The 24,179-nt window shown below is 36.8% G+C and overlaps 2 protein-coding genes across 2 annotated transcripts; both read right to left on the bottom strand.

Annotated features, from left to right (window-relative positions):
- Window positions 1–1,943: 1,943 nt before the first annotated feature.
- Window positions 1,944–4,796, bottom strand: His2Av (Histone H2A variant). The gene is made up of 5 exons (XM_028179395.2): window positions 4,658–4,796; window positions 4,437–4,514; window positions 4,151–4,264; window positions 3,467–3,667; window positions 1,944–2,468 (listed from the first exon to the last, which is right to left on the bottom strand). Exons 1-4 carry the CDS (start codon window positions 4,658–4,660, stop codon window positions 3,473–3,475), a joined length of 390 nt encoding a protein of 129 aa, XP_028035196.1. The 5' UTR covers window positions 4,661–4,796; the 3' UTR covers window positions 1,944–2,468; window positions 3,467–3,472.
- Window positions 4,797–7,851: 3,055 nt separating this feature from the next.
- Window positions 7,852–23,937, bottom strand: SPARC (secreted protein, acidic, cysteine-rich). Its single transcript, XM_028179393.2, has 8 exons — window positions 23,790–23,937; window positions 13,464–13,532; window positions 12,722–12,862; window positions 12,165–12,246; window positions 11,768–11,883; window positions 10,677–11,026; window positions 10,005–10,152; window positions 7,852–8,415 (listed from the first exon to the last, which is right to left on the bottom strand). The coding sequence occupies exons 2-8, from the start codon at window positions 13,521–13,523 to the stop codon at window positions 8,359–8,361; spliced, it is 954 nt and encodes a 317-aa protein (XP_028035194.2). The 5' UTR covers window positions 13,524–13,532; window positions 23,790–23,937; the 3' UTR covers window positions 7,852–8,358.
- Window positions 23,938–24,179: the final 242 nt, after the last annotated feature.

Below are 24,179 nucleotides of genomic sequence, written 5' to 3'. Positions count from 1 at the left end.
TACCTCGAGATGTAGGGCCAGAAATCCATCCATCACTGCGACACACATGGATCTTTTTTGGGTCAAATGATCTATCAGGATTTTTCGTATATCTTTACAAAGTATCTGTTTGTAAGGTTATTAAAATACCATAATATCAGGGAGAACTATCTAAGGAAAAGTAGTATTTTTTTTATATTAGAGCTAATACGAAATATAAGAAGAGGGTTCGAAGAGGTTCTATAGATGACCTAAAATAATAAGATAATGAATAAATATCAAACTTAATGTCTGCGTTGCGCGTTGCTAGAATTTTTATAGTCTTTAACTTTTCAACATGACAAGATATTCAGTAGCAAAAAAGCACTGGATTTTAACGGAACCGAGGAAAGTTGTTTTTTTTAGGCAAATGGAGAGAAGAAACCTATAGCTTATTATTTAAGGGCTCGTGTATGGTTCTACAAAATTATCCATGTCCTCATAGAATAATTGAGAACATATAAATAAAAACAGAGTTGTGGAAAGAGCCCTGGCAGGCAACCAATAATAATTTAGGTACTTGTTAAACTTCTTTGTTGGTCGTTAATGACTCTGGAACCAAGGATAGCCTCAGGCCATAGCTTAATTTTTTTTTCTGATCTTAAGCTGAATTTGACCTTTTGGCGGGAGCGCTACGAGTGAAGTGTGAACGTTTTTTTTCTGTTATCATAGTGTTTATTCGGATTTAAATTTTTATTAACGATGACTTATTAACTCTTTAGCATCTGTGAAAGTGCATAAGGGTGGGAATGGTAGCTGGACTAGGCTCTCCGGTTTCTTCCAAAAAGTCGACTGAAGTCGGTAAATTCTAACTACTTTGCTGAGACTATTTAATTTCATCTCATGCCGTTTAACTTAAATTTATCCCGATTGATTTCAATAACAAATAAGCTTCACGTAATTTCCATTCATAGCATTGTTCATAATATAACAGAATATAGGTACTGCTTTTTGTAGTGATCCTAAAGTTAACGCAGACCAACTTAAAGTTAAGATGCTACAGAATATATGGAATTTTTATTCCTTCTTTTGAGATATCAAAAAGTCTTTAGTAGTAAACCAATAGTCAGAGCAGATATTGCATCCCTATAGTAGTTGTTCCCTTATGACTATTATATTACAGAAAAGGCGCGAGTTTACGCCATGTCACGGCCCTAAGAGGGTTATGAAATGTGTATGAAACGGTAAGCTGGAAAGACTAGAAGTCGTGCTTTCTGTTCACTCATCTAGACAGCAGAGTATTTTTTACAGATTTCATCTACCCTAAGTCTGGATTGTAGCGCCAACACTTCGCCTAAAACGTCTTACAACGTGACGTTATGTGGGGCTTCTGGTAATCGACACCATTAGTCGAGTGGATTAGATTGCAATCATGAGTTGAACTGCATCCTTTTCAGTTTTTTTTTGCTTATATGGGTGGGCGAGCTCACAGCCCACCTGGTGTTAAGTGGTTACTGGAGCCCATAAACATCTACAACATAAATGCGCCACCCACCTTGAAATATAAGTTGTAAGGTCTCAAGTATAGTTACAACGGCTGCCCCACCCTTCAAACCAAAACGTATTACTGCTTCACGGTAGAAATAGGTAGGATGGTGGTACCTACCCGCGCGGACCCAAGAGGTCCTACCACCAGTGATTACGCAAATTATAATTTTGCGGGTTTAATTTTTATTACACGATGTCATTCTTTCACCGTGGAAGTCAAGCGTGAACATTTGTTTAGTACGTATTTCATTAGAAAAATTGGTATCCGCCTGAGATTTGAACACCGGTGCATCGCTCAACACGAATGCACCGGACGTCTTAGTGGCCTAAGTGAAACTATACAAGCATAAGAAGACGTGTAATGCATTTGTTTTTTATCAATATATTAAGTTATAAAATCCACATAAGTGTCAAACCAGGGAAATAAAACAAATTCGTATCAAGAATAAACAAACGACAGCAATTTCTCAATATATTTCAAAGATCAAAATACATTTCTTACAACTTTTAACAGTTCAATCATACCAAATTACAATATCCAACATGAACTTTCTAAAACAATGTCACTTAAAAAAATTACAAAATGTCGCAAACTATTACATCGGCTTAGAGCTCAAATTGTATAGCAGTCAGTTAAGATAAGGTAGAGGTCCGTGCAGTGAACTACAACAACACTGCTATGCATATCCCACCAGTTACATTCGAAACTTTAAATGTCCCATGAACAAACAGAAATTATCCTTAATTCTAATACAATCATATTTTAAATCTCCTTATTCTCTACATATTTCTATTACTTATAGCTACATATTTAGTCCGGACCAACAGTTCCAGTCACACCACTGTCCACTTCACTAATATTATTTTAATAGAAAACTATGTTAACCAATCTGGGAGATGATTTGTGCAGGTGTGTTACGACGGCCGGTATCAAATGCAGTATAATTTTGTCATCTCATAACCTGGGGAAGGAATGAATAATTACTAAAATACATGAAAAAAATCTAGATATAGACAAAACAAGTAAAATTTTCTGCTGTTGTTTTATTGTATATCTAATAGTTTAGAGGGTATGGACGATTCTTTAACATTTGCAATATAAAACATTGCTGTTAACCATTGAATAAAATGTTGCAATAAATGTCATTATTTAGCTTTTGCATTTAGTTTCTTAATTGAAAGGCCCCTGTCTGTTTATTTGAATGACAAAAATAATTAAATACATTGTAAAGATGATCATAACGAAAGTTGATGTTATTACTCTCACAAATAGCTATGGTAATGTAAATGGCTAGGCTAGGTGGTCCAATGACGTTCAAAGGATGGCCGGCCAGAGGTGAACAGAGAGAGGCCTTATGCCCAGCATTGAATGACTATGATGATGAATGTAAATGGTTTGGTAAGGAAGTCATTCTGGAAACTGAAGTAACATGAGGTGTGCTAGTTTAACCTAAATACTTGTTTTTAGTAGGTTAGTAAGGCATGAAGCCATAATCTAAAGTGAAGGTATTTGATGAATTCATTACATGAGATCACAAACTTGATGAATCAGCTCATTTAATTAAAATCTATTATTAAATTTAATTAAAAAAAGTTGTAGACAAGCATGCAGTGCAAACATTTAAACTATAATTATGGCAGTTACCATTTTCTTATCAAAAGAAATATCTTAGTTTTTGGGAGTGGTTCCCTAAAAATGGTATAGGTTATCGTCACAATGGAACTTCATAATATACCTAGATATTAGACAAATTACGATCAATCTACTAGAAAATGGGTCAGTAGGTAAAATGCAGAGGAGGGAAAAACGCAGTCAACATTTAAATATGAAACAGAGTGGTGGTAGCTTTAATAAAACATAATATTATTAAGATATTTGACAAATGCCGGCCAGAGTAAAATATAATATGAAGGTACCTACTCAAAATAGGAGTTAAAAACACTCTTAAGCAATACGTACTTAAAATTAAACGGGTGCACCCGGACCGCCTTTCTTTCCAATGAGAGATTTGTGTATGTGTGGGATGACGCCTCCGCCAGCGATAGTTGCTTTTATGAGGCTGTCCAATTCTTCATCTCCTCTAATAGCAAGTTGTAAGTGCCGAGGAGTAATACGCTTCACTTTTAAATCTTTAGACGCATTTCCCGCCAACTCCAAAACCTACGTAATTAATTAGCATTGAATTAGAAAAATAAAATGTTACTTAATAAATGAAGACGTGAGTAATAAACAAGACTTTTAATTTAATTTACTTTGTCTTCATGAGACCTATTTTAATACGACTGTTTTAGCGATTTAATTAATACGATTTTTGTACTGGCTTCAAAAGTCAAAAATGTTTATTATTCAATATTTGCATTAAGGTTTTATTATATGAATTATTAAATAAATCGCAATTACTATTTGAAAAATATGTTCCTAATCATTTTATCAAATAATTTTCCCGCCAAATTTTCGATTTAGACAAGCTTCAAACACTTAGCCGTTAAGTACATAAATAAAGCATTTTTTGAATAACAGAAAATATATTTAACCGACAGAAACAAGAAAATATCTGAATTTTGAGAAAATGCGGCCGTTATTGTACGTAATAATGCGCTAAGCGATTGCCGCCATATTGGGCGACGCGTAGTTCATACATACCTCTGCTGTAAGATATTCCAAAATAGCGGCAGAATAAACTGCTGCCGTAGCTCCTACGCGCCCGTGGCTTGTTGTCCTATTCTTAAGATGCCTATGAATTCTTCCAACGGGAAACTGGAAAATTTTATGTCTTGTGATTATTGATTTATCTTTACAATGTTGACCGCCGCCATACTAGGAGGGTCGTTTAATTTATTTAATTTTGATGTTAATTTTTTTAAAACATTTCAGGTATCTTATTTTTTTCTAAATTCGTGATTCTAATTAAGACTTCATTTTAACATACCTGAAGTCCTGCTCTAGCTGATCTTGAGACAGCTTTCGCCTTGGCTTTACCAGAATCTTTACCCGCTTTACCACCGCCCTAAAATTGACGAAAAAACCCATTATTTTTTCTTGTACAGAGCTGAAACTTCGCGAGTAGCAGTATCACAACACTATCCATCGATCCACATATTTTTCACAGCACAAAACGAAACAGTTTTCACAAAATCTTGAAAAACTCACCATTTTGAAACGTGTACCACACTATCACAACTACAACGAGAGAACAACCAAGACAGGAAAGCGCCAAGCGAAATCTTTATGATACAAGATGGCAGCGCCGCGCGACTTGAAACGCGCAGAGTAGCCAACCAATAGGGATAAGCGCTTAACCGGAAATGTTGTAAAACACAAACAGACCTCATTTTAACCAATCAGAACTTAAGTGTGTTGGCGCGCGAATTGCTAGGAACAGTGCTGCCAAGCATACGAAGGCGTCAATCTTTGGAACTTAATGTTATACGTTTCATTATACGCAGTAAGTTACTCCTCCCTCTCAAATAAATTTTAATGATTTTTTTTTGTTTTAGGGCCCTTATCAGCAGACGAGCATACGGCCCACCTGATGGTGAGCTTATCGTCGTCTATGGACTTCAGCAACGCCATGAGCAGAGCCAAGCCGCTGCCTACCGAAACCGCTTTACTTTTCTGGTCTTTCAAATCTGACATTAAAATCTTGAAGGTCTATAAGTTAATTTCTTACCTTTTGTACGTGCTTCACAGATATACATTGCTATAATAGATTTGCTTGATAGATATTAATATTTTTACTAACAGCTGTTGATACTAATTGTCTTGTATCGCCACTTTAGACTATAACGTGTTCTTCATGGTATACTGTTGTCATCACGCGGTTACATTCAAAGGTCATACAGTACTTTATCGCAGGTCGAATGGTAAGTGACTCTGACTATTCCACGGTTTCTCGGTCACCACCACCGCCACTCACCTTAAGACATGAGTTGTAAGGTCTCACGCTTAACAGTATAACGGCTGTCCCGCCCTTCAAACCGAAACGCATTACTGCTTCACGGCAGAAATAGGCAGAGTGGTGGTACCTACCCGTGCGGACCCACAAGACGTCCTAACACCAGTAAAGTACGTTTTTCTAGAATCCATACGCTGCACTGATGAATAACCTTACTTAGGGCCGTTGAATATTTTTTTATACTTATGCATACGGCAAACGGATTTGTGGGCAGAGCTCGCAGTGTACCTACCTCTGGTATTTTTCATCCCGTCGTTACTTTATCTGGACAAACACCTCATTTAATGCATTATCACTAGGTGTGCGTACTTGATAAATGGTTGCGGGAGTATTTATTATTATTATTATTATTTATATCATAGTGTGTACCGTCTACTTTGAAACATGAGACTTCCCAGTTTAATTGGAATATGGCTGCGCCTGTAATTTTATTTTAGGCGATAGAGCGTGTAATTAGCCTCCGGGTTGATATAACCATTCTGCATATTTCTGTCTAAATTCATAATTCATAGCTTTAACAATATGTTACTCGGTGACTGACTCGGTGGTGCAGTTGTTAGTGGCCTTGCGCCGAGGGTTTTGGGTTCGATTCCCACATCGGCCAAACGTTCGTGTGGTGAACAGTTTTGTTTTTTGCTCTTTGCCTGGGTGTTTATTATTAAATATGTATATACCTAGTCCATTTTTTTTTTAATGAAGTAATAATATTGTAAAAATTTATATCTACATATTTATTAAAGTCTCAGCAAAACATAAAAAAATATTCTATTTGAAATGCCCACCTTTGGCTTGTATACAGGCCTTTAATCTGTTTGGCCACGAATCTATTGATTCACGCACTGTTTCCAAGGGATATTTCGCCTCTGCTTGTTCCAAAGATTTTTTAAGAGACTTAATGTCGCCATGTCGTTTAGAGCAGGCCATATCCTCTAAAAATGACCATAATTTAAAGTCTAAAGGGTTGATGTCTGGGCTAGATGAGGGCCAGAATTCAGCTCTCATAAAGTCCGGAACGTTGGTTTCAAGCCAGGCTTGGGTAGTTCGTGCCTTGTGACCAGGTGCAGAGCCCGGCTGGAAAGTCCACGGTATATTTTAAAAAAGTGTACTGCTGAAAGGTTTCACAACATGATCCAAGACTGTATATTGATACACTTTGGCTGAAGTTTTCACTCCTTTTACATAAAAATGTAGTTTTATGACTCCTTCATAAGACACGCCCCACCAAACCATCACTGACGCAGGATAATGACCACGTTGTACCTTTCCGACCACTTGAGCAGCTTCTTTAGAACTGTGAGCGTACACTTTATCATTTAGCTTAATGTAGTGTTCTTCAATCGTGAATTTTTTTTCATCGGTAGGTAAAGAAGATATTTCTGTGCCTTTCACTTGCGTATCGCGACAGAAGGCGTTTTGATCGATCCACTCTCTTTAATTGTAAAGATTGATTTAGTGCATGTCCTGTATATCGACGATAAGCACCAAGCTTCAGATCTTGTTTTATAATACGCGAGAGAGTCCTAGCGGGAATCTTCATTTCTCGCGATAAGATTTTTTGCTCCCTAATGGGGTCTCGACGAATTCTGGATATACCAGCATTAACAGCCTTTATAGTTCTAACAGTACGCGGCCGCCCTGGTCTTCGACAGACGAAGTTTTGTTGTATCTATTGATAGTACGATATACGATGCCGTATAATGCGTATTAAACACTTCACACAAAGCTTGGTATCAATACCAAGCTTTTGAAGTGTCTGGAATATGACCGACGGCTCCATATCCAATTTGTGCGAGGCGATCACTGCACCCCTATTTTCTTTAACACCCCATTCCATATTGTATTTTGTTAATGAAAACGAGAAAATGTGAAATGGCGCAAAATCCAAAGATGTTTTTAAAATAATATACGTGTTCCAAATTCAAAATAATTAAAAAGTTGAAAAAAAGATAAGTTTTATGTACGTAATAGTATTTATGGCCAGACTAGTTATTTAAATGTATCTATATTTTTTTCGCCATTTTAGGCAAACGATCTTACAGCCCACCTAATGGTGAGTGGTTACCGTCGCCCATGGAGGTCAGCAATGGGTAGGTAGAGCTAAGTCGCTGCCTACCGTTCTCAATCTCTGGTACTTATAACACAGGGTTTATTTTTTTATCCTCATTTGGGCCGGATGAGCATGCGTGATTTGTTCCCAGTTAGGTACCTAATTGGATACTTTTACACACTCTCAGTTGCTCTGCCAACGAGATTGCTGACTGAGTACGTTTTTGTAATGTTTTTTACTACATTCGAGTTTTTTGTTGGCCTGACCCTTCGATGTGAGCGAATTGCTTACGTTTTTGTTAAGTTAATCTCGATTAAATTCTTCGTAAAAATAAAACACTAATTATGGATCTTACAATATATTTTGATAGGTTAATAAAGTTCATACAACATAAAACATCTAATTGGTTCGGAAGATCACTAAAAACATTAGCCGTATAGCAATGAAGTAATTAAATTTCGAAGTGTTTTATTAGCATGTCAAACATAAAAAAATGTTTTTTTAACTTATATTATTTGTTTCATGTGAGTATTTTAATGATTAAATTTTTTTTTAACTTGTGCTGTAATAAATTTTCACATTTAATTTTCACTATACTATATTTTATTCTAAGGACAAAGTGATTATTAAGTCATTGCTACAAAATAGGTTAAAATGTACTTTTAGTACCTATGAGTATAATATCATATTTTGCGCATAAATGAAGACTGAAAAGTATCTTAGTAAATAGTAACGTCTAATTTTGTTTATTAAAATTGTGTTTTATTTTTTAACAAGCAATTAGTTAATTCTAATCGTAATCTAATTTATGTTAAGTAAGATGGCGGGGCTTGTAGCATCATTGGCGCACTACAAATAGTGTTCAGCGTTTTCATTGAAATCGTCGCAGCGCTCCTCCATTTCCAACTGAAAAATAAAATTTTGTTTTAATTGTTGATATATGTTTGGCTTTTTGTATCGATCTTCTTTGCCTTTTTCGAATAAGGTTCATTTTGAGGAAATAAAAAATGCCTTCATATCATCTTTAGCACCATTGTGATTTGAAACATCATCGAACGAAATAGCTATATTAACAGTGTGACCAGATTTAAATCGAACATTATGCCAGTTACCTGTATAAATTCTGCTAAAATCTGCTTAATTTTTGTAAATAATTCCAAAATTCTGCTAATAGATAAGGTCATAAATTTCACGAGGATTTAAAAAAAAAAAAGCGGGTGCGTGTACTTATGTACGCGCATAAGAAGTTATACTTTATTTTTATTAAATTTATTTCTTTTTTTTTATTTAAATTTTAATGAATTTGAATAAAAATCGATTAAACAACATCCTCAAACACGCATATTGACCATCCATTTTCTTGACATCGTATAAATTCGGTAATTCTCTGTACGGTCTGTGTCGGAAAGTTCACCTGCGGCTATATTCAGACTCGCCAAGTTACGTCGGTCGTATTGTAATGAGCGATTTAGTGGGCAACTTCATTTCTGTTAATTTTTTGTCACGGTGCGCGCGCATCGTAAAATTTCACTCTCATCAATTTTCATAACGCGCCTAAATAATTATAACTTCAAAAGGCAATTTTAAATATTTATTAACCAATTATAACATCAAAATTTCTGTGGCGTCCATGTTTTGAATATAATATTAAGTAAGTAGTAATATAATATTAATCGGAGACGAAAATGGTATCTAAAAGATTTACTCCACGAGAGAACGAGATAGAATACTTGTGAAGGTTACACTCATGCCGTGCGTGAGATTTGCACATTTTTTTAATAATTATCGAAGATATGTACTCTATTCTAAGATCGACATAATGGCCGTTTTCCAATTACAACACAAGAGCGCATTATGCGGCATAATGCTCAACTAAGCTTCAGCATAATTCGGCATTGTGCGTCACCGAGTAATGGTTAATTACAGAGCATAATGCGACTCAGTGACGCACAATACCGAATTATGCTGAAGCTTAGTTGAACATTATGCCGCATAATGCGCTCTTGTGCTGTAATTGGAAAACGGCCAATGTTGAGCATAGATTTTCGCGCCGGATCTTCTCAGTAGATTCAGCGAAGAACTTCCTAGGTTTATCTCTCTCTATTTCTTTCATCATATTACGATTCTTTTTTGTTCAAATCTCAGATAGTCACTTTAGATACCTGTTAATTCTATCTATCTATCTATATAAAAATGAATTGCTGTTCGTTAGTCTTGCTAAAACTCGAGAACGGCTGGACCGATTTGGCTAATTTTGGTCTTGAATTATTTGTGGAAGTCCAGAGAAGGTTTAAAAGTTAGATAAATAGGAAAATGCTCGGAATTAAATAAAATTAACAATTTTATTTTTCCTTTGACGTGTCCCCTGTCGGACGGATTCCTTTTGTTTGTTTTAAATTTATTTTATACAAAAGTTTAGGTCTTTTATTTATCGATTGAGGCACTATGAAGTCTGCCGGGTCAGCTAGTTATTAATAAATAACAAAATAGTTTACCTCGTCGAGTTCGAGGCACTTGCCCCACTCGGCGAGAGTGACGCGGTGGTCGTCGTCAGCGTCGCAGCGGTCCAGGAATGGCGCGATGCAGTGCTCTAGGGCCATCAGCGGAGCTCTAATGGGGAACAGCTCGTGACGGGACACGAATCTGTTACGCAATGAACAATAATGAATTATGAATGGAAAAGTAATTTTGAGTTCAATTTACATGTTTTTTATTTTAGAATTTTCTTAACGCAAAAGGGTTTTTCGTTAGAGCTTAACAAAAAGGATTTGAAGTAAATATAATATTATTTCATACAAGTGGGTACACTGTGGTGCGAAGACGGCTCAATATAAAGATGGCAACGACGGTCGTTGACCTCGCGCGTCAGCCGACTGTCACTCGTATACAAAGGATGTGGTCCAACAAAGCTGATTAAATATTTTTAATTGTTTTAATTTCAAGATCGCGTTTAATTAATGTTATTGTGCTATGTATAGCTAGCTTGCACTAACACCATCTTCGATATCGTGAATTAATTTGGTATACTTTACAGAAAGCTTGGGTGGATGGCTATTACCATTCTACCTATTTATCCGCGTGTGTTTTGTTTCCAACTCATGCTTCAGGGTAGGGAATTCACGTCGTAATTAGACAAAATCAAATTTGAAACGAAATTTCTATATTACCTATCATTGGTCTGAGCGTCCAGATCGCACCATTTCCATATAGCGGCATTGGCCCAACGACGCGTGAGGTTTGATTCCGCCTCCCGCTCCATCTTCAGGTAATGAGGGGTCAGCTCTCTACGTTCAGCCATGTCGCGCATGATGTTGAAAAGCCAGTCCCGCATGCGACGGGGGAAGTCAGACATCTCGCTTTCAGTGCAGTCCGGCATTTCTCGGCACGTTCCGTAATACTCGATTTGAACGTGGTGGTATTGCGGGCCACGGCACTGATCCGAGTTGTCGAGGCATAAGCATCGCTGGCGGTATACTTCGCAATCCGATTGCCAGGTTTCGTTGAAGTTTGTGCACACCTGAGTATATAATTATAATGCTATGTTACCAGATTATCACACGGACAGAGAATTAAAAAAAAAAAATTAGGTTAATAATAACAATTTTTATAATTGAGGCCATCAGCGCAAAAGTGGCCTAACCCATAATTTTTTATATTCAAGCTAATATGACGTATATTAGTATATAATTTTAAATATAATAAATTTTTATGCAAAACCGACCTATCCATCTGAATAACAGATAGCTTTGTAAACATTATTTTTGCGCGGATTTTTTTTTTTGCTTAGTCAAATTCAAATTCATGTAAATTCAAACCTAATTGCCCCCGTACTAACTATGGTAAGCTTAGCCTCAATTGGTGTTCACGGAATGGACTTAGATTCTTCAAGACACTTCCGACTCCTCAAGATTTAGATTTACTTTATATGTTACGTCTTCTATTTTGCTTTTTATTGACACAAAAAAATATATTAGTTCTAATTTTTTATTGATAATCCTAAACTTCGTCCATAGATAATAATAAAAAAAATCGCTTGATAAATATAGTAGAAAGAAAAAACTTTTTACGGTATTCGCGAATCGTAAAAGTAAAAGCAAAAATTTATTGAACTGTAAAGTAGTTTTAATTAGAGTAAAAAAATCTACTTATCTGTTTCATCTTTGCCTATTTAAATGTAGATTACCAATAAATAAAGACGTTAAGACTAATATGAACAGATATCAATTGAGTTTTGTCGCGATTGGCTGAGTGGTCTAACCATGCGTCTGGAGTCTGTCTCGTAGGGACAGTCCTTGATGCAGTTACACATGGCGTCTCCGTGCTCGTTGATTTCGCAGACACGTCCTGCGCTGCAGTGGACTTTCAGGCAAGGGTCTGAAAAGAATATGAGTGATAATTCCCTTGCAAGGTACAAAAAAACACAGGTATGTTTTAAATAGTAACAGCTATAGCCAGAGGGTAGATTCTCAGATTATTAAAATACTCATATACTATTCAGAATTTATTCTCGAAGAAAATATTTTCCCCTGGAGATAAAAGAATTTTGGCATCTACAAGAGCATCGCAGGATTGGCTCAGCACATAGAATCTCAGATCCGGGTCCGCGTATCGAAAAGATAAAAGTGTTTTTCAACCAAATCAAGTTTTAATATCACCTTCCATGTTGATTTCTTCGTCTTCATCCTCTTCATTCGAGACCTCGTTGAGGAGGTTGTTAACTCTGGCTATTTCTGCCTCCTGTGTTCAAAAATTCTAAATTAACTCCTTTGTCCTTATACTAGTATACGTTCTATGTTACTCTTCAATTTGAAATATAGCTTGTCACGAAATATTAGATAAACGAGGGAGATACATACTACCGCAGTCTGGATTACCTCAGAAGTCAAATCAGTCTTTCAAACTTCTTTAAGTGCCATATTACAATGAAGGCCAATGATCAATAAAGTCCCTAACTTTAGAGACAACAGACACGAAACCAAGATGGGGTGGTTTATTATGTTGACAGTCGCCTTGAAAGCACGCGAAAAGCTATATAATTAAATCAAATGCTGTTCATTTGTATTCGGACCATTTTAACTACTAGTCCTATTCGGCTATTTCTTGTCTAAAAATATCCGTAATGGTCCAAATGAGATCCTTAAAAAGTAGTATAATTGGACATGACAATGTTTTTCGGGTGAAATATGTTACAGTAAAATATAAGCAAACAAACATGGTATCGTTTCTCGTCCAAGCTCTCAGACATTCCGTGCTCGATGTGTTCAGCCTCCGAGATGTCCCCGCGGCCGAGCTGCTCCGACGTTGGACGTTCAGTAGTCGTGGTGCGGATCCTGCGGTGCCTACGCCGCATCCGCTGAAATACAACCACGCAAAGGAACCATTATCAATTGTGACATTTGCAAAACGACTAAGTCACTGTTGTTCTTTTGCTAGTTCAGAATTAATTTTTTTATTTATTGTTTTGATGGGTGGACTAGCTCACAGCCCACCTGATGTTAAGTGGTTACTGGAGCCCATAAACATCTACAACGTAAACGCGCCACCCACCTTGAGATATAAGTTCTAAGGTCTCAATATAGTTACAACGGCTGCCTCACCCTTCGAACCGAAACGCATTACTGCTTCACGGCAGAAATAGGTAGGGCGGTGGTACCTACCCGTGCGCACTCACAAGAGGTCCTACCACCAGTAGGCTTTGCTATTAAAAATATAATATCTTTGTAGACCAACGAATTATCGGCTTCATCTGACGGTGCGTGATCACCGTTATTCGTGATTGTCAGCAATGCTAGGGGCAAAACCAAGCCACTGTCTACCGAGCCAAGCTATTGAGAATCCCCTCTATGGTAATAACTTAGAAAGGATTTTTAAAGCCAACGTATTAAACTTGAATTAGGAAGGCTGATCGGAAAACCTAAATTTACTGGAAATACCAAATTTAATTAAATACTTACACTAGCGTCGACGGTGCAAATAACCGCGATCACGAGGGCCAACGCAAGAAGACCCTTCATCTTGCCTTTCTGCAACAATGCAAGATCAATCAGTGAGATTCGTATTAAGTAGGGCCAGTGGAAACTGCTTCGGTGGTCCAGTACTCCCTCCCTACACGTTCTTAATGAACTTTCAACAAATCTGTACAACTGTACTCTGTGCTATAGATACAATTGCCTGCTTCTTTTTTTCCCAACCTATGCTGATAGCCTTGAGAGGCTATTTCAGCTTCTCCTTGACGTGTAGGTGAACTCACGGGGCTCTAACCGGAGTGTTGCTAACAGAGCAATGCTTCGCAGAATCTACCACCGGATCGGAAACGCGACCCCCTGAGAAAATCCGGCGAGAAACTCAATGGGCTGTGTCTGTGGGCTAATTCGCTCGTCGAGCCTTTCGTCACAAGCGATGGGTTCGACGAGGACGGTGACCGGATTGCCTGCTGAATACTTTAAATGGTTTCAATATTGAAAACGCAGATGAAATCAGGTACAAAGGTACAAAGGTGAGGTACAAAAGGTACAAAGGTCCAGGACAAATTAAATTAATAAAACCCTTATCATCGATGAGCATAAACAATAAAATATTCATACGAGACACAGGTAGTTGATAAACTGAAAACAATAATCACTAGACTTTACCATAAGATCGTTATAATTAAACATATTTATGAACCGCGGAGCCTTCTGTTTAATTGTGGACGCTATGATGATGAATCCATATTCATTATTTTTGTTCACAGACGTATTTTAGACAACATCCTGACTCCGGCGGCTAGTGAGTCGTAAAGTTACATTTTACGAGGCTCCAAACGCACGGAACGTGTGTCCCGATTACACCAGACCTAAATATACGTTCTATATTGTTAGAGCGGGCGCTTTCGTAAAATAGTACTCAAAGGAAAATTATGGTTTAACTATAAACTGACTGACTCGGTAGTACAATAGTTAGCGACACTAATTGTTGCGTCGAGGGCCGTAGGTTCGATTTCCACTTCAGCCAAATATTCGTCTGGGTGTTTATTATCTATATATGTATATATTTAAACGTATATAAGTATGTATGACAGTCTACTAGGTCGGATGTCTGTGCGTGATTTGTTCTCCTCAGCTACAAATGTTAGTTATAAGTCACATTCATGACTTTAAATGACTGAAATAACTTTTAAACAAGGATTTCACATGACCACGACTTTAGTAGAGGCCAAGAGTAACCTACTATGATGATAAGTCGTATAAACTAAATATCCTCGGAACGCTTCAATTTAAGGGATATGTTTGTTTTAGACCAGCGCTTGTACCGGTAATTTCATACTTAACAAGGTAATTTTTCACCGAATACCATATGCGCGATTTCTTAGAAACATTGTGGATGAGCGCACACCAACGTACAGACATACATACATCCATTTATTACCCTACACCCACAAGTTAAATTATTATTAAGAAACAAATGAGTAATAGTATTATGCTGATTGTCGTTCGGTGTGTCAATGACACTGGTAAAAGCGCCCTGATAAAGTGCAAAGCTCTTTCGTTTTCCTCATTTATCAATAATTATTTTAACGTTCTACTATCCTTGCTATCTTTGGTTCATTCATAGCTTTGGTGATTTATTCTTTGGATTTGTAAAACGGACAATTTAAACTATTCCGATCACGATTACCGATACTCATCTATTCTAGTCTATCCTCGTCTTACATAAAAAATACTGTGACTATTTGGATTCTATGAGAACACAAAATAAAACTTTTGGAAGAAATGTATGATGTTCAAAAAGAAAACAATTTAGCATCCAACGTAAACTGATTACAAATGCTGCGTGAATAGAAAATCAGTGTTAAATACTTTATTTTTATAAACTTTTTCCAGTGCGTTCCGTAATAGTCGACCTACAGAAAAATATAAATTGAATGAATAAGCTAAGTCATAGCAAATCAGATTACAAACTAAAACATTTGGCAAGCGTTTATACAAGCCTTGTATGATCTCATACAGACATCTGCTGAAGCTTTCAAACTCTGCGAAACTGATCTAATCATACATATAATTGAAACACAAACGAACATACACATTTCCTAATAACATTAAAACACTATATTATTATGAATTAATTCTTGATGTGATGATGATAATCATCTTTAGTGGTGGTAGGACGTCTTGTGAGTCCGCACGGGTTGGTACCACCGCCTTGCCTATTTCCGCCGTGAAGCAGTAATGCGTTTCGGTTTGAAAGGTGCGACAGCCTGTTGTGTTATAGACCTCATATCTCAAGGTGCGTGGTGGCATTTACGTTGTAGATATCTATGGGCTCCGGTAACCAGCTTAACACCAGGTGGGCCGTGAGCTTGTCCATTCATCTAAGCAATAAATAAAAGATCAACATTAACTTATGAGTAGGAAACGGGATGTTCACGTAAATAGAACGCCATGCATATTGTCGTATGAGGCGATAAGCTGTATGTCATCATCGTTTCAGGATATTATTCAATATGACCCGCAATGATACGTCAGACTCAACACGTCCACATTAATTTGTTCTAATCCTTTACCTAATTCCTAAGTTACGAAGGGTGTGGTCTAGCCGCGTGTGTCGGGGTGTTTTGTAGCCACCACCCTGCCTGTTTCTAACGTAAGCGCTCATTATAATTCATGATTTAAGGGTGGGACTGTCATTATACAATGTTATTATCGCTCGAACCTCATGTCTTGAAATAGGGTTGGGTGTGGAATATGATATCCGAGCTCCGGAAACTCTATAACAATGGGTGGCCGTGACGCTGCCTAGCATATTGAAAACATTTAAAACGACTAATCTGTCTGGGTCAACTGATCTGTGGGCTGATAATGATGATGATAATGATAATGCGTGTTGGCCGATCCATAATGGCGACTTTTTTGATGCGAATAGGAGGTTGCGGTCTTTCAAAGTCTAGTGAAAGAGTGACATTATTTGAGTATCCATTAAGGTCTGCGAAGTACAGTGGTGCTGTTTAGAAAAAATTGAAAAGTGCCCTTAACATCACATAACATCAGTGCGTCAATTGTTTCGATGTAAAATATGCGTTCCCTTAAATACCTACTTATAATGGTGTAAATAATGCAGTGAAGTTTAATGAAAATGTTTTCAATGTAGATTACATCACCGCTCTCATGACAAAGCTGCGCAATAATTCTTTCAATTCTTACTGACATCTCGTCGAGTAGCGTCAATTACCTATGTATATGGATGAAGAGTACCTACATTTAGCACGTACATTAAATTTAGAAGAGTTTTTACATTTATAAGTTATACGTTTTATAGATAAATCTCATCAATAGCTTCTAATCATTAAAAAAAAGTAAATCGATTGACAAACGGATAAAAAAATTAATGGACATGTTACTTTTGTAATATCCAAAATAAACAGTGATGGGTCATATCCGGGAGACGATGGCCTGACAAGAGTATATAGTATGAAAAGCGGTAGTTCTATTGCTAAAAGAACTGTAACAAAACTATGTCCTTTACCAATATCTAATGAGTAAGAATTTATTTTACATAAGCCTATTTGAAAAGGCCTTAGAGGCCTTTTGGCAGGGTGGTATGTTCGATTTATTTGTAACGATGACCGGTGCTAGAGGTACCTAAAATCACCGTTAGTGGATCGAGAGAATGCGAAATTACGTGTTTTTGGCGACATCGACTGTTTACAATTCGGTTCGCAGTATCGGAAGACCATCAATGATCATCAACCAATCACTTTGTATCCACAGCCCACAGTCTGATCGCTACATACACGGAAGCAGCCGTAAAACCCATGCATGGCATTAGAAAAATCAGCACAAAAATGTAATACGACAGATGTAAGGAATATGTAACGTAACTCAATTTCAGCTAAATATGATTTACAATATTATTGTATGTGTCGGTAATGTACGATAATGAAGTCGTCGTGGCCTAAAGGACAAGACGTACATTGCATTCGTATCTAGTGATGCACCGGTGTTCGAATCCCACCGGCAGGTACCGATTTTTTTAATGAAATACGTGCTTGACAAATATTCACGATTGACTTCCACGGTGAAGGAATAACAACGTGTAATAAAAATTAAACTCGCAAAATTATAATTTGCGTAATTACTGTTGGTAGGACCTCTTGTGAGTCCGCACGGGTAGGTACCACCACCCTGCCATTTTTGTCGTGAAGCAGTAATGCGTTTCGGTTTGAAGATTTGGGGCAGCCGTTTTAACTATGCTGAGACCTTAGAACGCATATCTCAAAGTGAGTGGCGCATTTACGTTGCAGATGTTTATAGGCTCCAGTAACCACTTAACACCAGAAGGGCTGTGAGCTCGTCCACACATCTAGACAATAAAAAAGATGTGACTCGAATCAAAGATTCCTTTAATGAAAGGTGTCATATATCATGATCTAGGATGAATAGCTTGTTTAGTGAATCATTCACAAGTGACCGGAGTATACCATAACCTCAATTATGATACAGTATTATATAGGCCAGGAATAACGTCATCGGTATATTGACCTCGTTTGACAGGTACAATTGGTAAATAAATAATTTTATGCATTACGGCAACACTGCACTGACCTACTTTAGGCGTTCTGGAGAGCAGCTTACACAAATATATGTATAAAGATCTTTGTAGTCTCTATATACCTACTGTTTGAGATCGTTTAACATGGTATATAGATTAGAAGATGTCGGAATCTATTTTATATGTATAAATTTGCAGTTATGCTCGTTAAAAAAGTCTTCCAATTGTACTGACTGCAATAAAGTAGTATGACCTACAGTGTAGTTTGAGTAGGGACTGAATCTGCTCTATACTATTTTAATGAATTCGACATGGATGTGTGTTTTAAGATACGTTGACAGTGCTATAAAAATCAAGCAAATTGGATGTGTTTTGATCTTGATTAGTTAAATTAATGAATGTGTTTGCATTAATTTCTATTGACCTAATTCGTAGAAGTGTACACGAGATTCTTTTATCAATTGATTATGTTACACATCGTTGTACAAATTGTGCTAAAACAAATTCTAAATATAACTATTAATAGTTAATAGTATTATATTTCTTTCAAGAATATGCGGGTATTCAATTTAGGCTGAGTTACTACTCATATTAAATTTTATACAGTTAATTGTCCTATTTCCCTACTTCCGTAAGGGTCCTATCTTGTAATTAAGCGGAGGACATGGAAGGGCTGAAGGCAATCTCGCTTTGAGCTCTGCTTTTAGCCAGACTATCTAGTCTATCAACATAAACTTTGAGCTCGTGTAAGCGATACATTATGCGGTATCAAATCCATGGACATAAGTGAGCTCACCACCCTACCTAAGCTAGCAAATGATACACGCATACGTAATTATTTTAAGAGGCCATCGAACAGATACCCGAATTCATTATCAAAGTAGCCCAATTTATTTCTTAACCCCGTCTCAAGATTATGGAATATTTAAACAACAAAAAAAAACTGTAATTTTGAACTTTTATTATCTATCAAATAGCGATAACCGACTGGGTAGGGTTAACTAAAAATGTTGCCAGAATTAAAGAATTTGATTGAATTGAAACTGTGACAATGTTTTTGACATTATTCTATTATCGTTCCGAGCAATCCAAGATTTTGATATTCATGAAGTGGCACTGCAGCTTGCAGAGACATTATTTTATTAATTATTCATTTGTGGATACGGTTTTGTTCACTTAAAGCAGAAAAAAATTCGATCCCTAATGTTTTTTTTTTCGATGACGATTTCGCATGGATATTAAAGTTTTTATACTGGGATGGAACAAATTAAAATAAACTAATACGAGTGTGTGAATGTAATAGGAATATTGAATAGTTTTAATACCCTTGTATGTGAAGGATGTTTAATCGCAGATAGATATATGACTAAAAGTTTTATGACGAATGGTTTCATGTGTAACTAAACAAAAATTAAAAATAACTTTATTCAATGGTCGCATTAAGCTCTGTATTTTTTTTGTAATCAACAAGGGGTCGAGCAGTTATCTGCGGATGACGATAGCGCGGTTTCCGTCCACGCGAATCGTTCTCATCGAAGCAAAAGAGCGAATCGCAGAATCATGACCCATTTTAATTTTACGACGCCAATTATTTTTGTGTATTTTAGTTTTAAAGATAAAACTACTTATTTGATTTTTTTAAATGACTACTTAACAATATTATAAAGCTGGGTTTGGTAATTTGTATTACGTTGGGTTTTATTTTTATTGCCTTTGTAGGCAGACGAACATACGGCCCACCTGATGGTAAGTGGTCACCGTCGCTCATGGACGTCAGCAATGCCAGGGGCAGAGCCAAGCCGCTGCCTAGCATTAAGTACTCTCTGCAAGCCTCGTTTGAAGAAGCATATGTCATAGCGTTCGGAAAACACCGTGGAGGGGAGTTCATTCTAAAGCCGGATGGTACGTGGCAAAAAAGATCTTTGGAAACGCACTGTCGATGAACGCAGCGGTTCCAGATAATATGGATAAACTCTGCTCCGATGGCGTTAGGTGCGGTGATAAAAAGGTGATGAGGGGATCATCTTGAATAATTCCTCAGAGCATTCCCCATGGACCGTACGGTATAAAACACAGAGAGATCCGAAGTCCCTCCGTAGACCCAGACGTTCCAATGAGAGGTTCAAGAGAGGTTATTACATAAGATTTATTCAACGAGTTAAGGAAAACTAAAAAAGCACAGTAAAATTTTGTTTAAATTTAAATGAGATAACACGAGAAGTACCTAACAGCTCAAAATTCGTTCACCTAGAAAGAAGTTCGGACGTGACTTCAACATATAAAAACAGTCGAATCGATAATCTTTTGTTTTTTTGAAATCATCCAAATAGGTTAACTATGACTCAGCACTATCATACATGTAATAGTTGTTGTATGTTTCGGGAATGAGCGCGTACCTATGTTCACGAGTGGTATAATTTTTCACACTTAATAAGACCCCACAGTATATACATACATACATATAATTAAGATTGTTCCAAGAAGTACGCGCTAGCAACTTGTTTTAAAGCTATAAAACTACAAAGCCATAACATTATCCATATAATCTATAAATAAATAGTACTATATATAAAACTACACTCTGTACTCTAATATACATAAAACTAACAAAGAATCGTCTATATTTTTTGTTTTTATAAATATCTCCATATTTTAACAATTTAGATCAGAAACCCAATACTTTATAATTGACTTAATATAGGTACATGCGAAAGTGAGTTTTCTTGCCTTAAAAACTCAAACGATCATCATGAAACTTTGGATATTCGTCAGGGATATAGGACGTAGGGTGAAAGAGAGGTGTGGGTACCACAACTAACCTCCCTTACCTAGATTGGTTATTGTTTCTAACGCTAAGATGATTAAACGCTTGGATTACGAGGGATATTATGAATTTAAATGACGAAAACCTAATCGAAATTAATTTATGGGTCAATCCGCTTTATTGTACTGAGGAATTACGAATGGCTCGGCGGCCCTTTTTCACCAGTGTGCTTAGTGCGAGTTTTTTAACGTTCTCGATAGCGTAAAAGTTAACACTATTTTGTATGGTATTGGAACGTATTGTATGGTATTTGTGACTAGGGGCGCTGTTCTTTTTTTTTTTTTTTTTATTGCTTAGATGGGTGGACGAGCTCACAGCCCACCTGATGTTAAGTGGTTACTGGAGCCCATAGACATCTACAACGTAAATGCGCCACCCACCTTGAGATATAAGTTGTAAGGTCTCAGTATAATTACAACGGCTGCCCCACCCTTCAAACCGAAACGCATTACTGCTTCACGGCAGAAATAGGCAGGGCGGTGGTACCTACCCGCGCGGACTCACAACAGGTCCTACCACCAGTAATTACGCAAATTATAATTTTGCGGGTTTCACTTTTATTACACGATGTTATTCCTTCACCGTGGAAGTCAATCGTGAACATTTGTTGAGTACGTATTTTATTAGAAAAATTGGTACCCGCCTGCGGGATTCGAACACCGATACATCGCTTCAACACTATTGCACCGGACGTCTTATCTTTTAGGCCACGACGACTTCGAAACTCGTTCCGACTGCATACAAATTTGAATTAACTTCCACGCGATCGAGAACGTTAGAAAACTCGCACTAAGCACACAGGACACACGGGCAAGCGAGTAAGAGTTTTTAATTGCCCGTGTAGGCAGACGAGCATAAGGCCCACCTAATGGTGAGTGGTTACTGTCGCCCATGAACTTCATCAATGCCAGGAGCAGAGCCAAGCCGCTGCCTACCGTTAAAGTTCTACGGGGAGTGGTAAAAGCGAGCATGCAGCCGACTCTAAGTAATTATCGACTTATTAAAAAAAACCGTCAGTTAGTATTCCTTTTTTTTCTACCTACCAGCCTTTAGAGGCTATTACAGCTTCGCCCTAACACCTAGGTGAGCTCACGGGGCTCAAACTCGAGTGTTATTAACACTGGCCCTAACAAGAGCAGTGCTTCGCAGAATCTACCACCGGATCGGAAACGCGACCCACTGAGAAGATCCGGCGAGAAACTCAGTGGGCTGTGTCTGTCGGTTAAGACTTACTTTTTTTGTGAAACCTTGCCAGAATATAGTTTTATAAATGTATCTAGTAAATAAATAAGATCGCTCTTTTCAAAAGTCGTCCAAACTATTACAAAACTATGATATTACAAAACGTTACGAAAATTTCTGAGAAATCAACTCGATACAATTGTTATGCTGAATAGATATCCGATACGTGTTTATGTCGACTCCGCATTGTTTATGCATTTTTATAATTGTGATGCCACAGTATTGTCAATGATTGAATAACTAATTTAATTATCCTTTATTGATACTTTCAACTGTTACTTCGTTCACTCTGTGATGACCATGGGCTCTGGTAGACACTTAATATCACATGGATATATTCGAATCTTCATGAAACAAAACAGAAAAATTATTTTTCTCACAAGTTAATTTTATGATTATTTTTGGTAAGACCGGGTGATCTCATTTTATGTCAATGGTATCGCAAACATTTAAGCCAGTGTTACAATGGGAATACCGAAAGGCATATATCAGGTCAGATGTGGGCTTTGATCAAGGATAATACATAGTATCTGTTTAGCTGTTCCCGTACATACCTACTACGTTTTTTTTTTGCATAGGATGTATGGACGAGCTTACATCTCACATGGTGTTAACTAGTTACCGAAGCCCATAGAAATCTACAACGTAAATGCCGCCACCCACCTTGAGATATGAGTTCTAAAGTCTCAGTACAGTTACGTACTTAGCTTCCCCTAATTTCTATAAAACATTCTGATGGTATAGTGTTCTGGTTCAATAAATACGATAGCAGTTACTCCAATCCAATGCAATGTCTCAAGGTGGGTTACCAGTAGCATTAACCTTATGTACTCTATAAGCTTCGACAACCACTTATTACCAGGCGGACTGGAAGTTTGTTTGCTAGTTTACGCTATTTAAAACAGAATATTAATTTACCTATTGGCTAAAAAAATTTACACGTGCGTAAAGTTCTTGTAAATATAAAATATAAAATTAAACATAAAAAAAAAATAGAAAGATCAGAAAGAAAAACATGGCGGTCACATTCCTAAATCCCTTTAAACCAGTTTTGTTCTTCAGTTTTGTAAATATTTCGCTCATTTAGTTCGCTAACACATCGACCCTTTGTCTCTCCTCGTACACCCATGAATTTATAAATAGAAATTTGAAACATTATGACTTAAACAGTGAAAACAAATGATGAAACAAACAAACAAAATCGTCTTTAGTTAAATACACATTACAATTTTAATTTCATTATGTTGCAATGTCTGAAGTTTTCGAACTAGTTCTAGTTATATTCAATCCCAAGCCTTGACAAACTAAGCATAACAAAAAAATTACATTTTATCACCGACCTACGCTTATCGGTCAAGCTTTAGTGAAAAGCTTTTTTTTTTTGTTTCAAAAAGCCGTTTGATTATTTCCGTTATTGCATAAGTTTTTCAGGCTACAATTTCTAGACCAAGTTCATATACATATTGAATTAATTTTGAAAACTTCGGTATCTACGTTGAATGATAGTCTGTAACACTGTATAACACGGTAAACTTTCAATGAATGAAAACGAATTTATCAAAAAATGATCAATGAAATCTACGACTTATTCTGAAGGACTGAAATTGTAAAATATTTAAGATATAAGTAGATAGGGTTATTTTGGACAAGTTTGTCACTCAGAAATTTTTGAATATAATCTACTTACCGATGATTCGTTTCTATGTGAAACAGGCGGCGATCGCGTCGAAAGCCGGCGGTCGACTGAGCTTGCTGCCTCACAAATCACATTTAATCACAATCCTCCTTCAGTCTACTGTCAGAACTACAAACTCTCTCAAACTTATTTCCATACTAAAGTTTTATTAAATGCATATTGCTGACTTTTTATTAGTGCATCTAAAGTATTTGATTTGTAGCCTCCTTTGTAAGCGGTTATCGAAGCGAGAAGACAAGTAAGAAACAAATTCGAAATGAATGTTGAATTAAGAAAAAATATTCATAGTAAAAGACTCTGTTATTTTTAGAATGCATAGTAGCTGAGATACTTAGTACTGGTTAATGTTAAAATGTTTATTATTACTATTTTTTATATTTG

The sequence above is a fragment of the Bombyx mandarina genome, chromosome 06 (genome assembly GCF_030267445.1).
Source record: "Bombyx mandarina strain Sakado chromosome 06, ASM3026744v2".
Classification (NCBI taxonomy): Eukaryota; Metazoa; Arthropoda; class Insecta; order Lepidoptera; family Bombycidae; genus Bombyx; species Bombyx mandarina.
The sequence above is the reverse complement of the archived record's forward strand: the minus strand, read 5'-3'. Positions and strand labels throughout refer to the sequence as shown.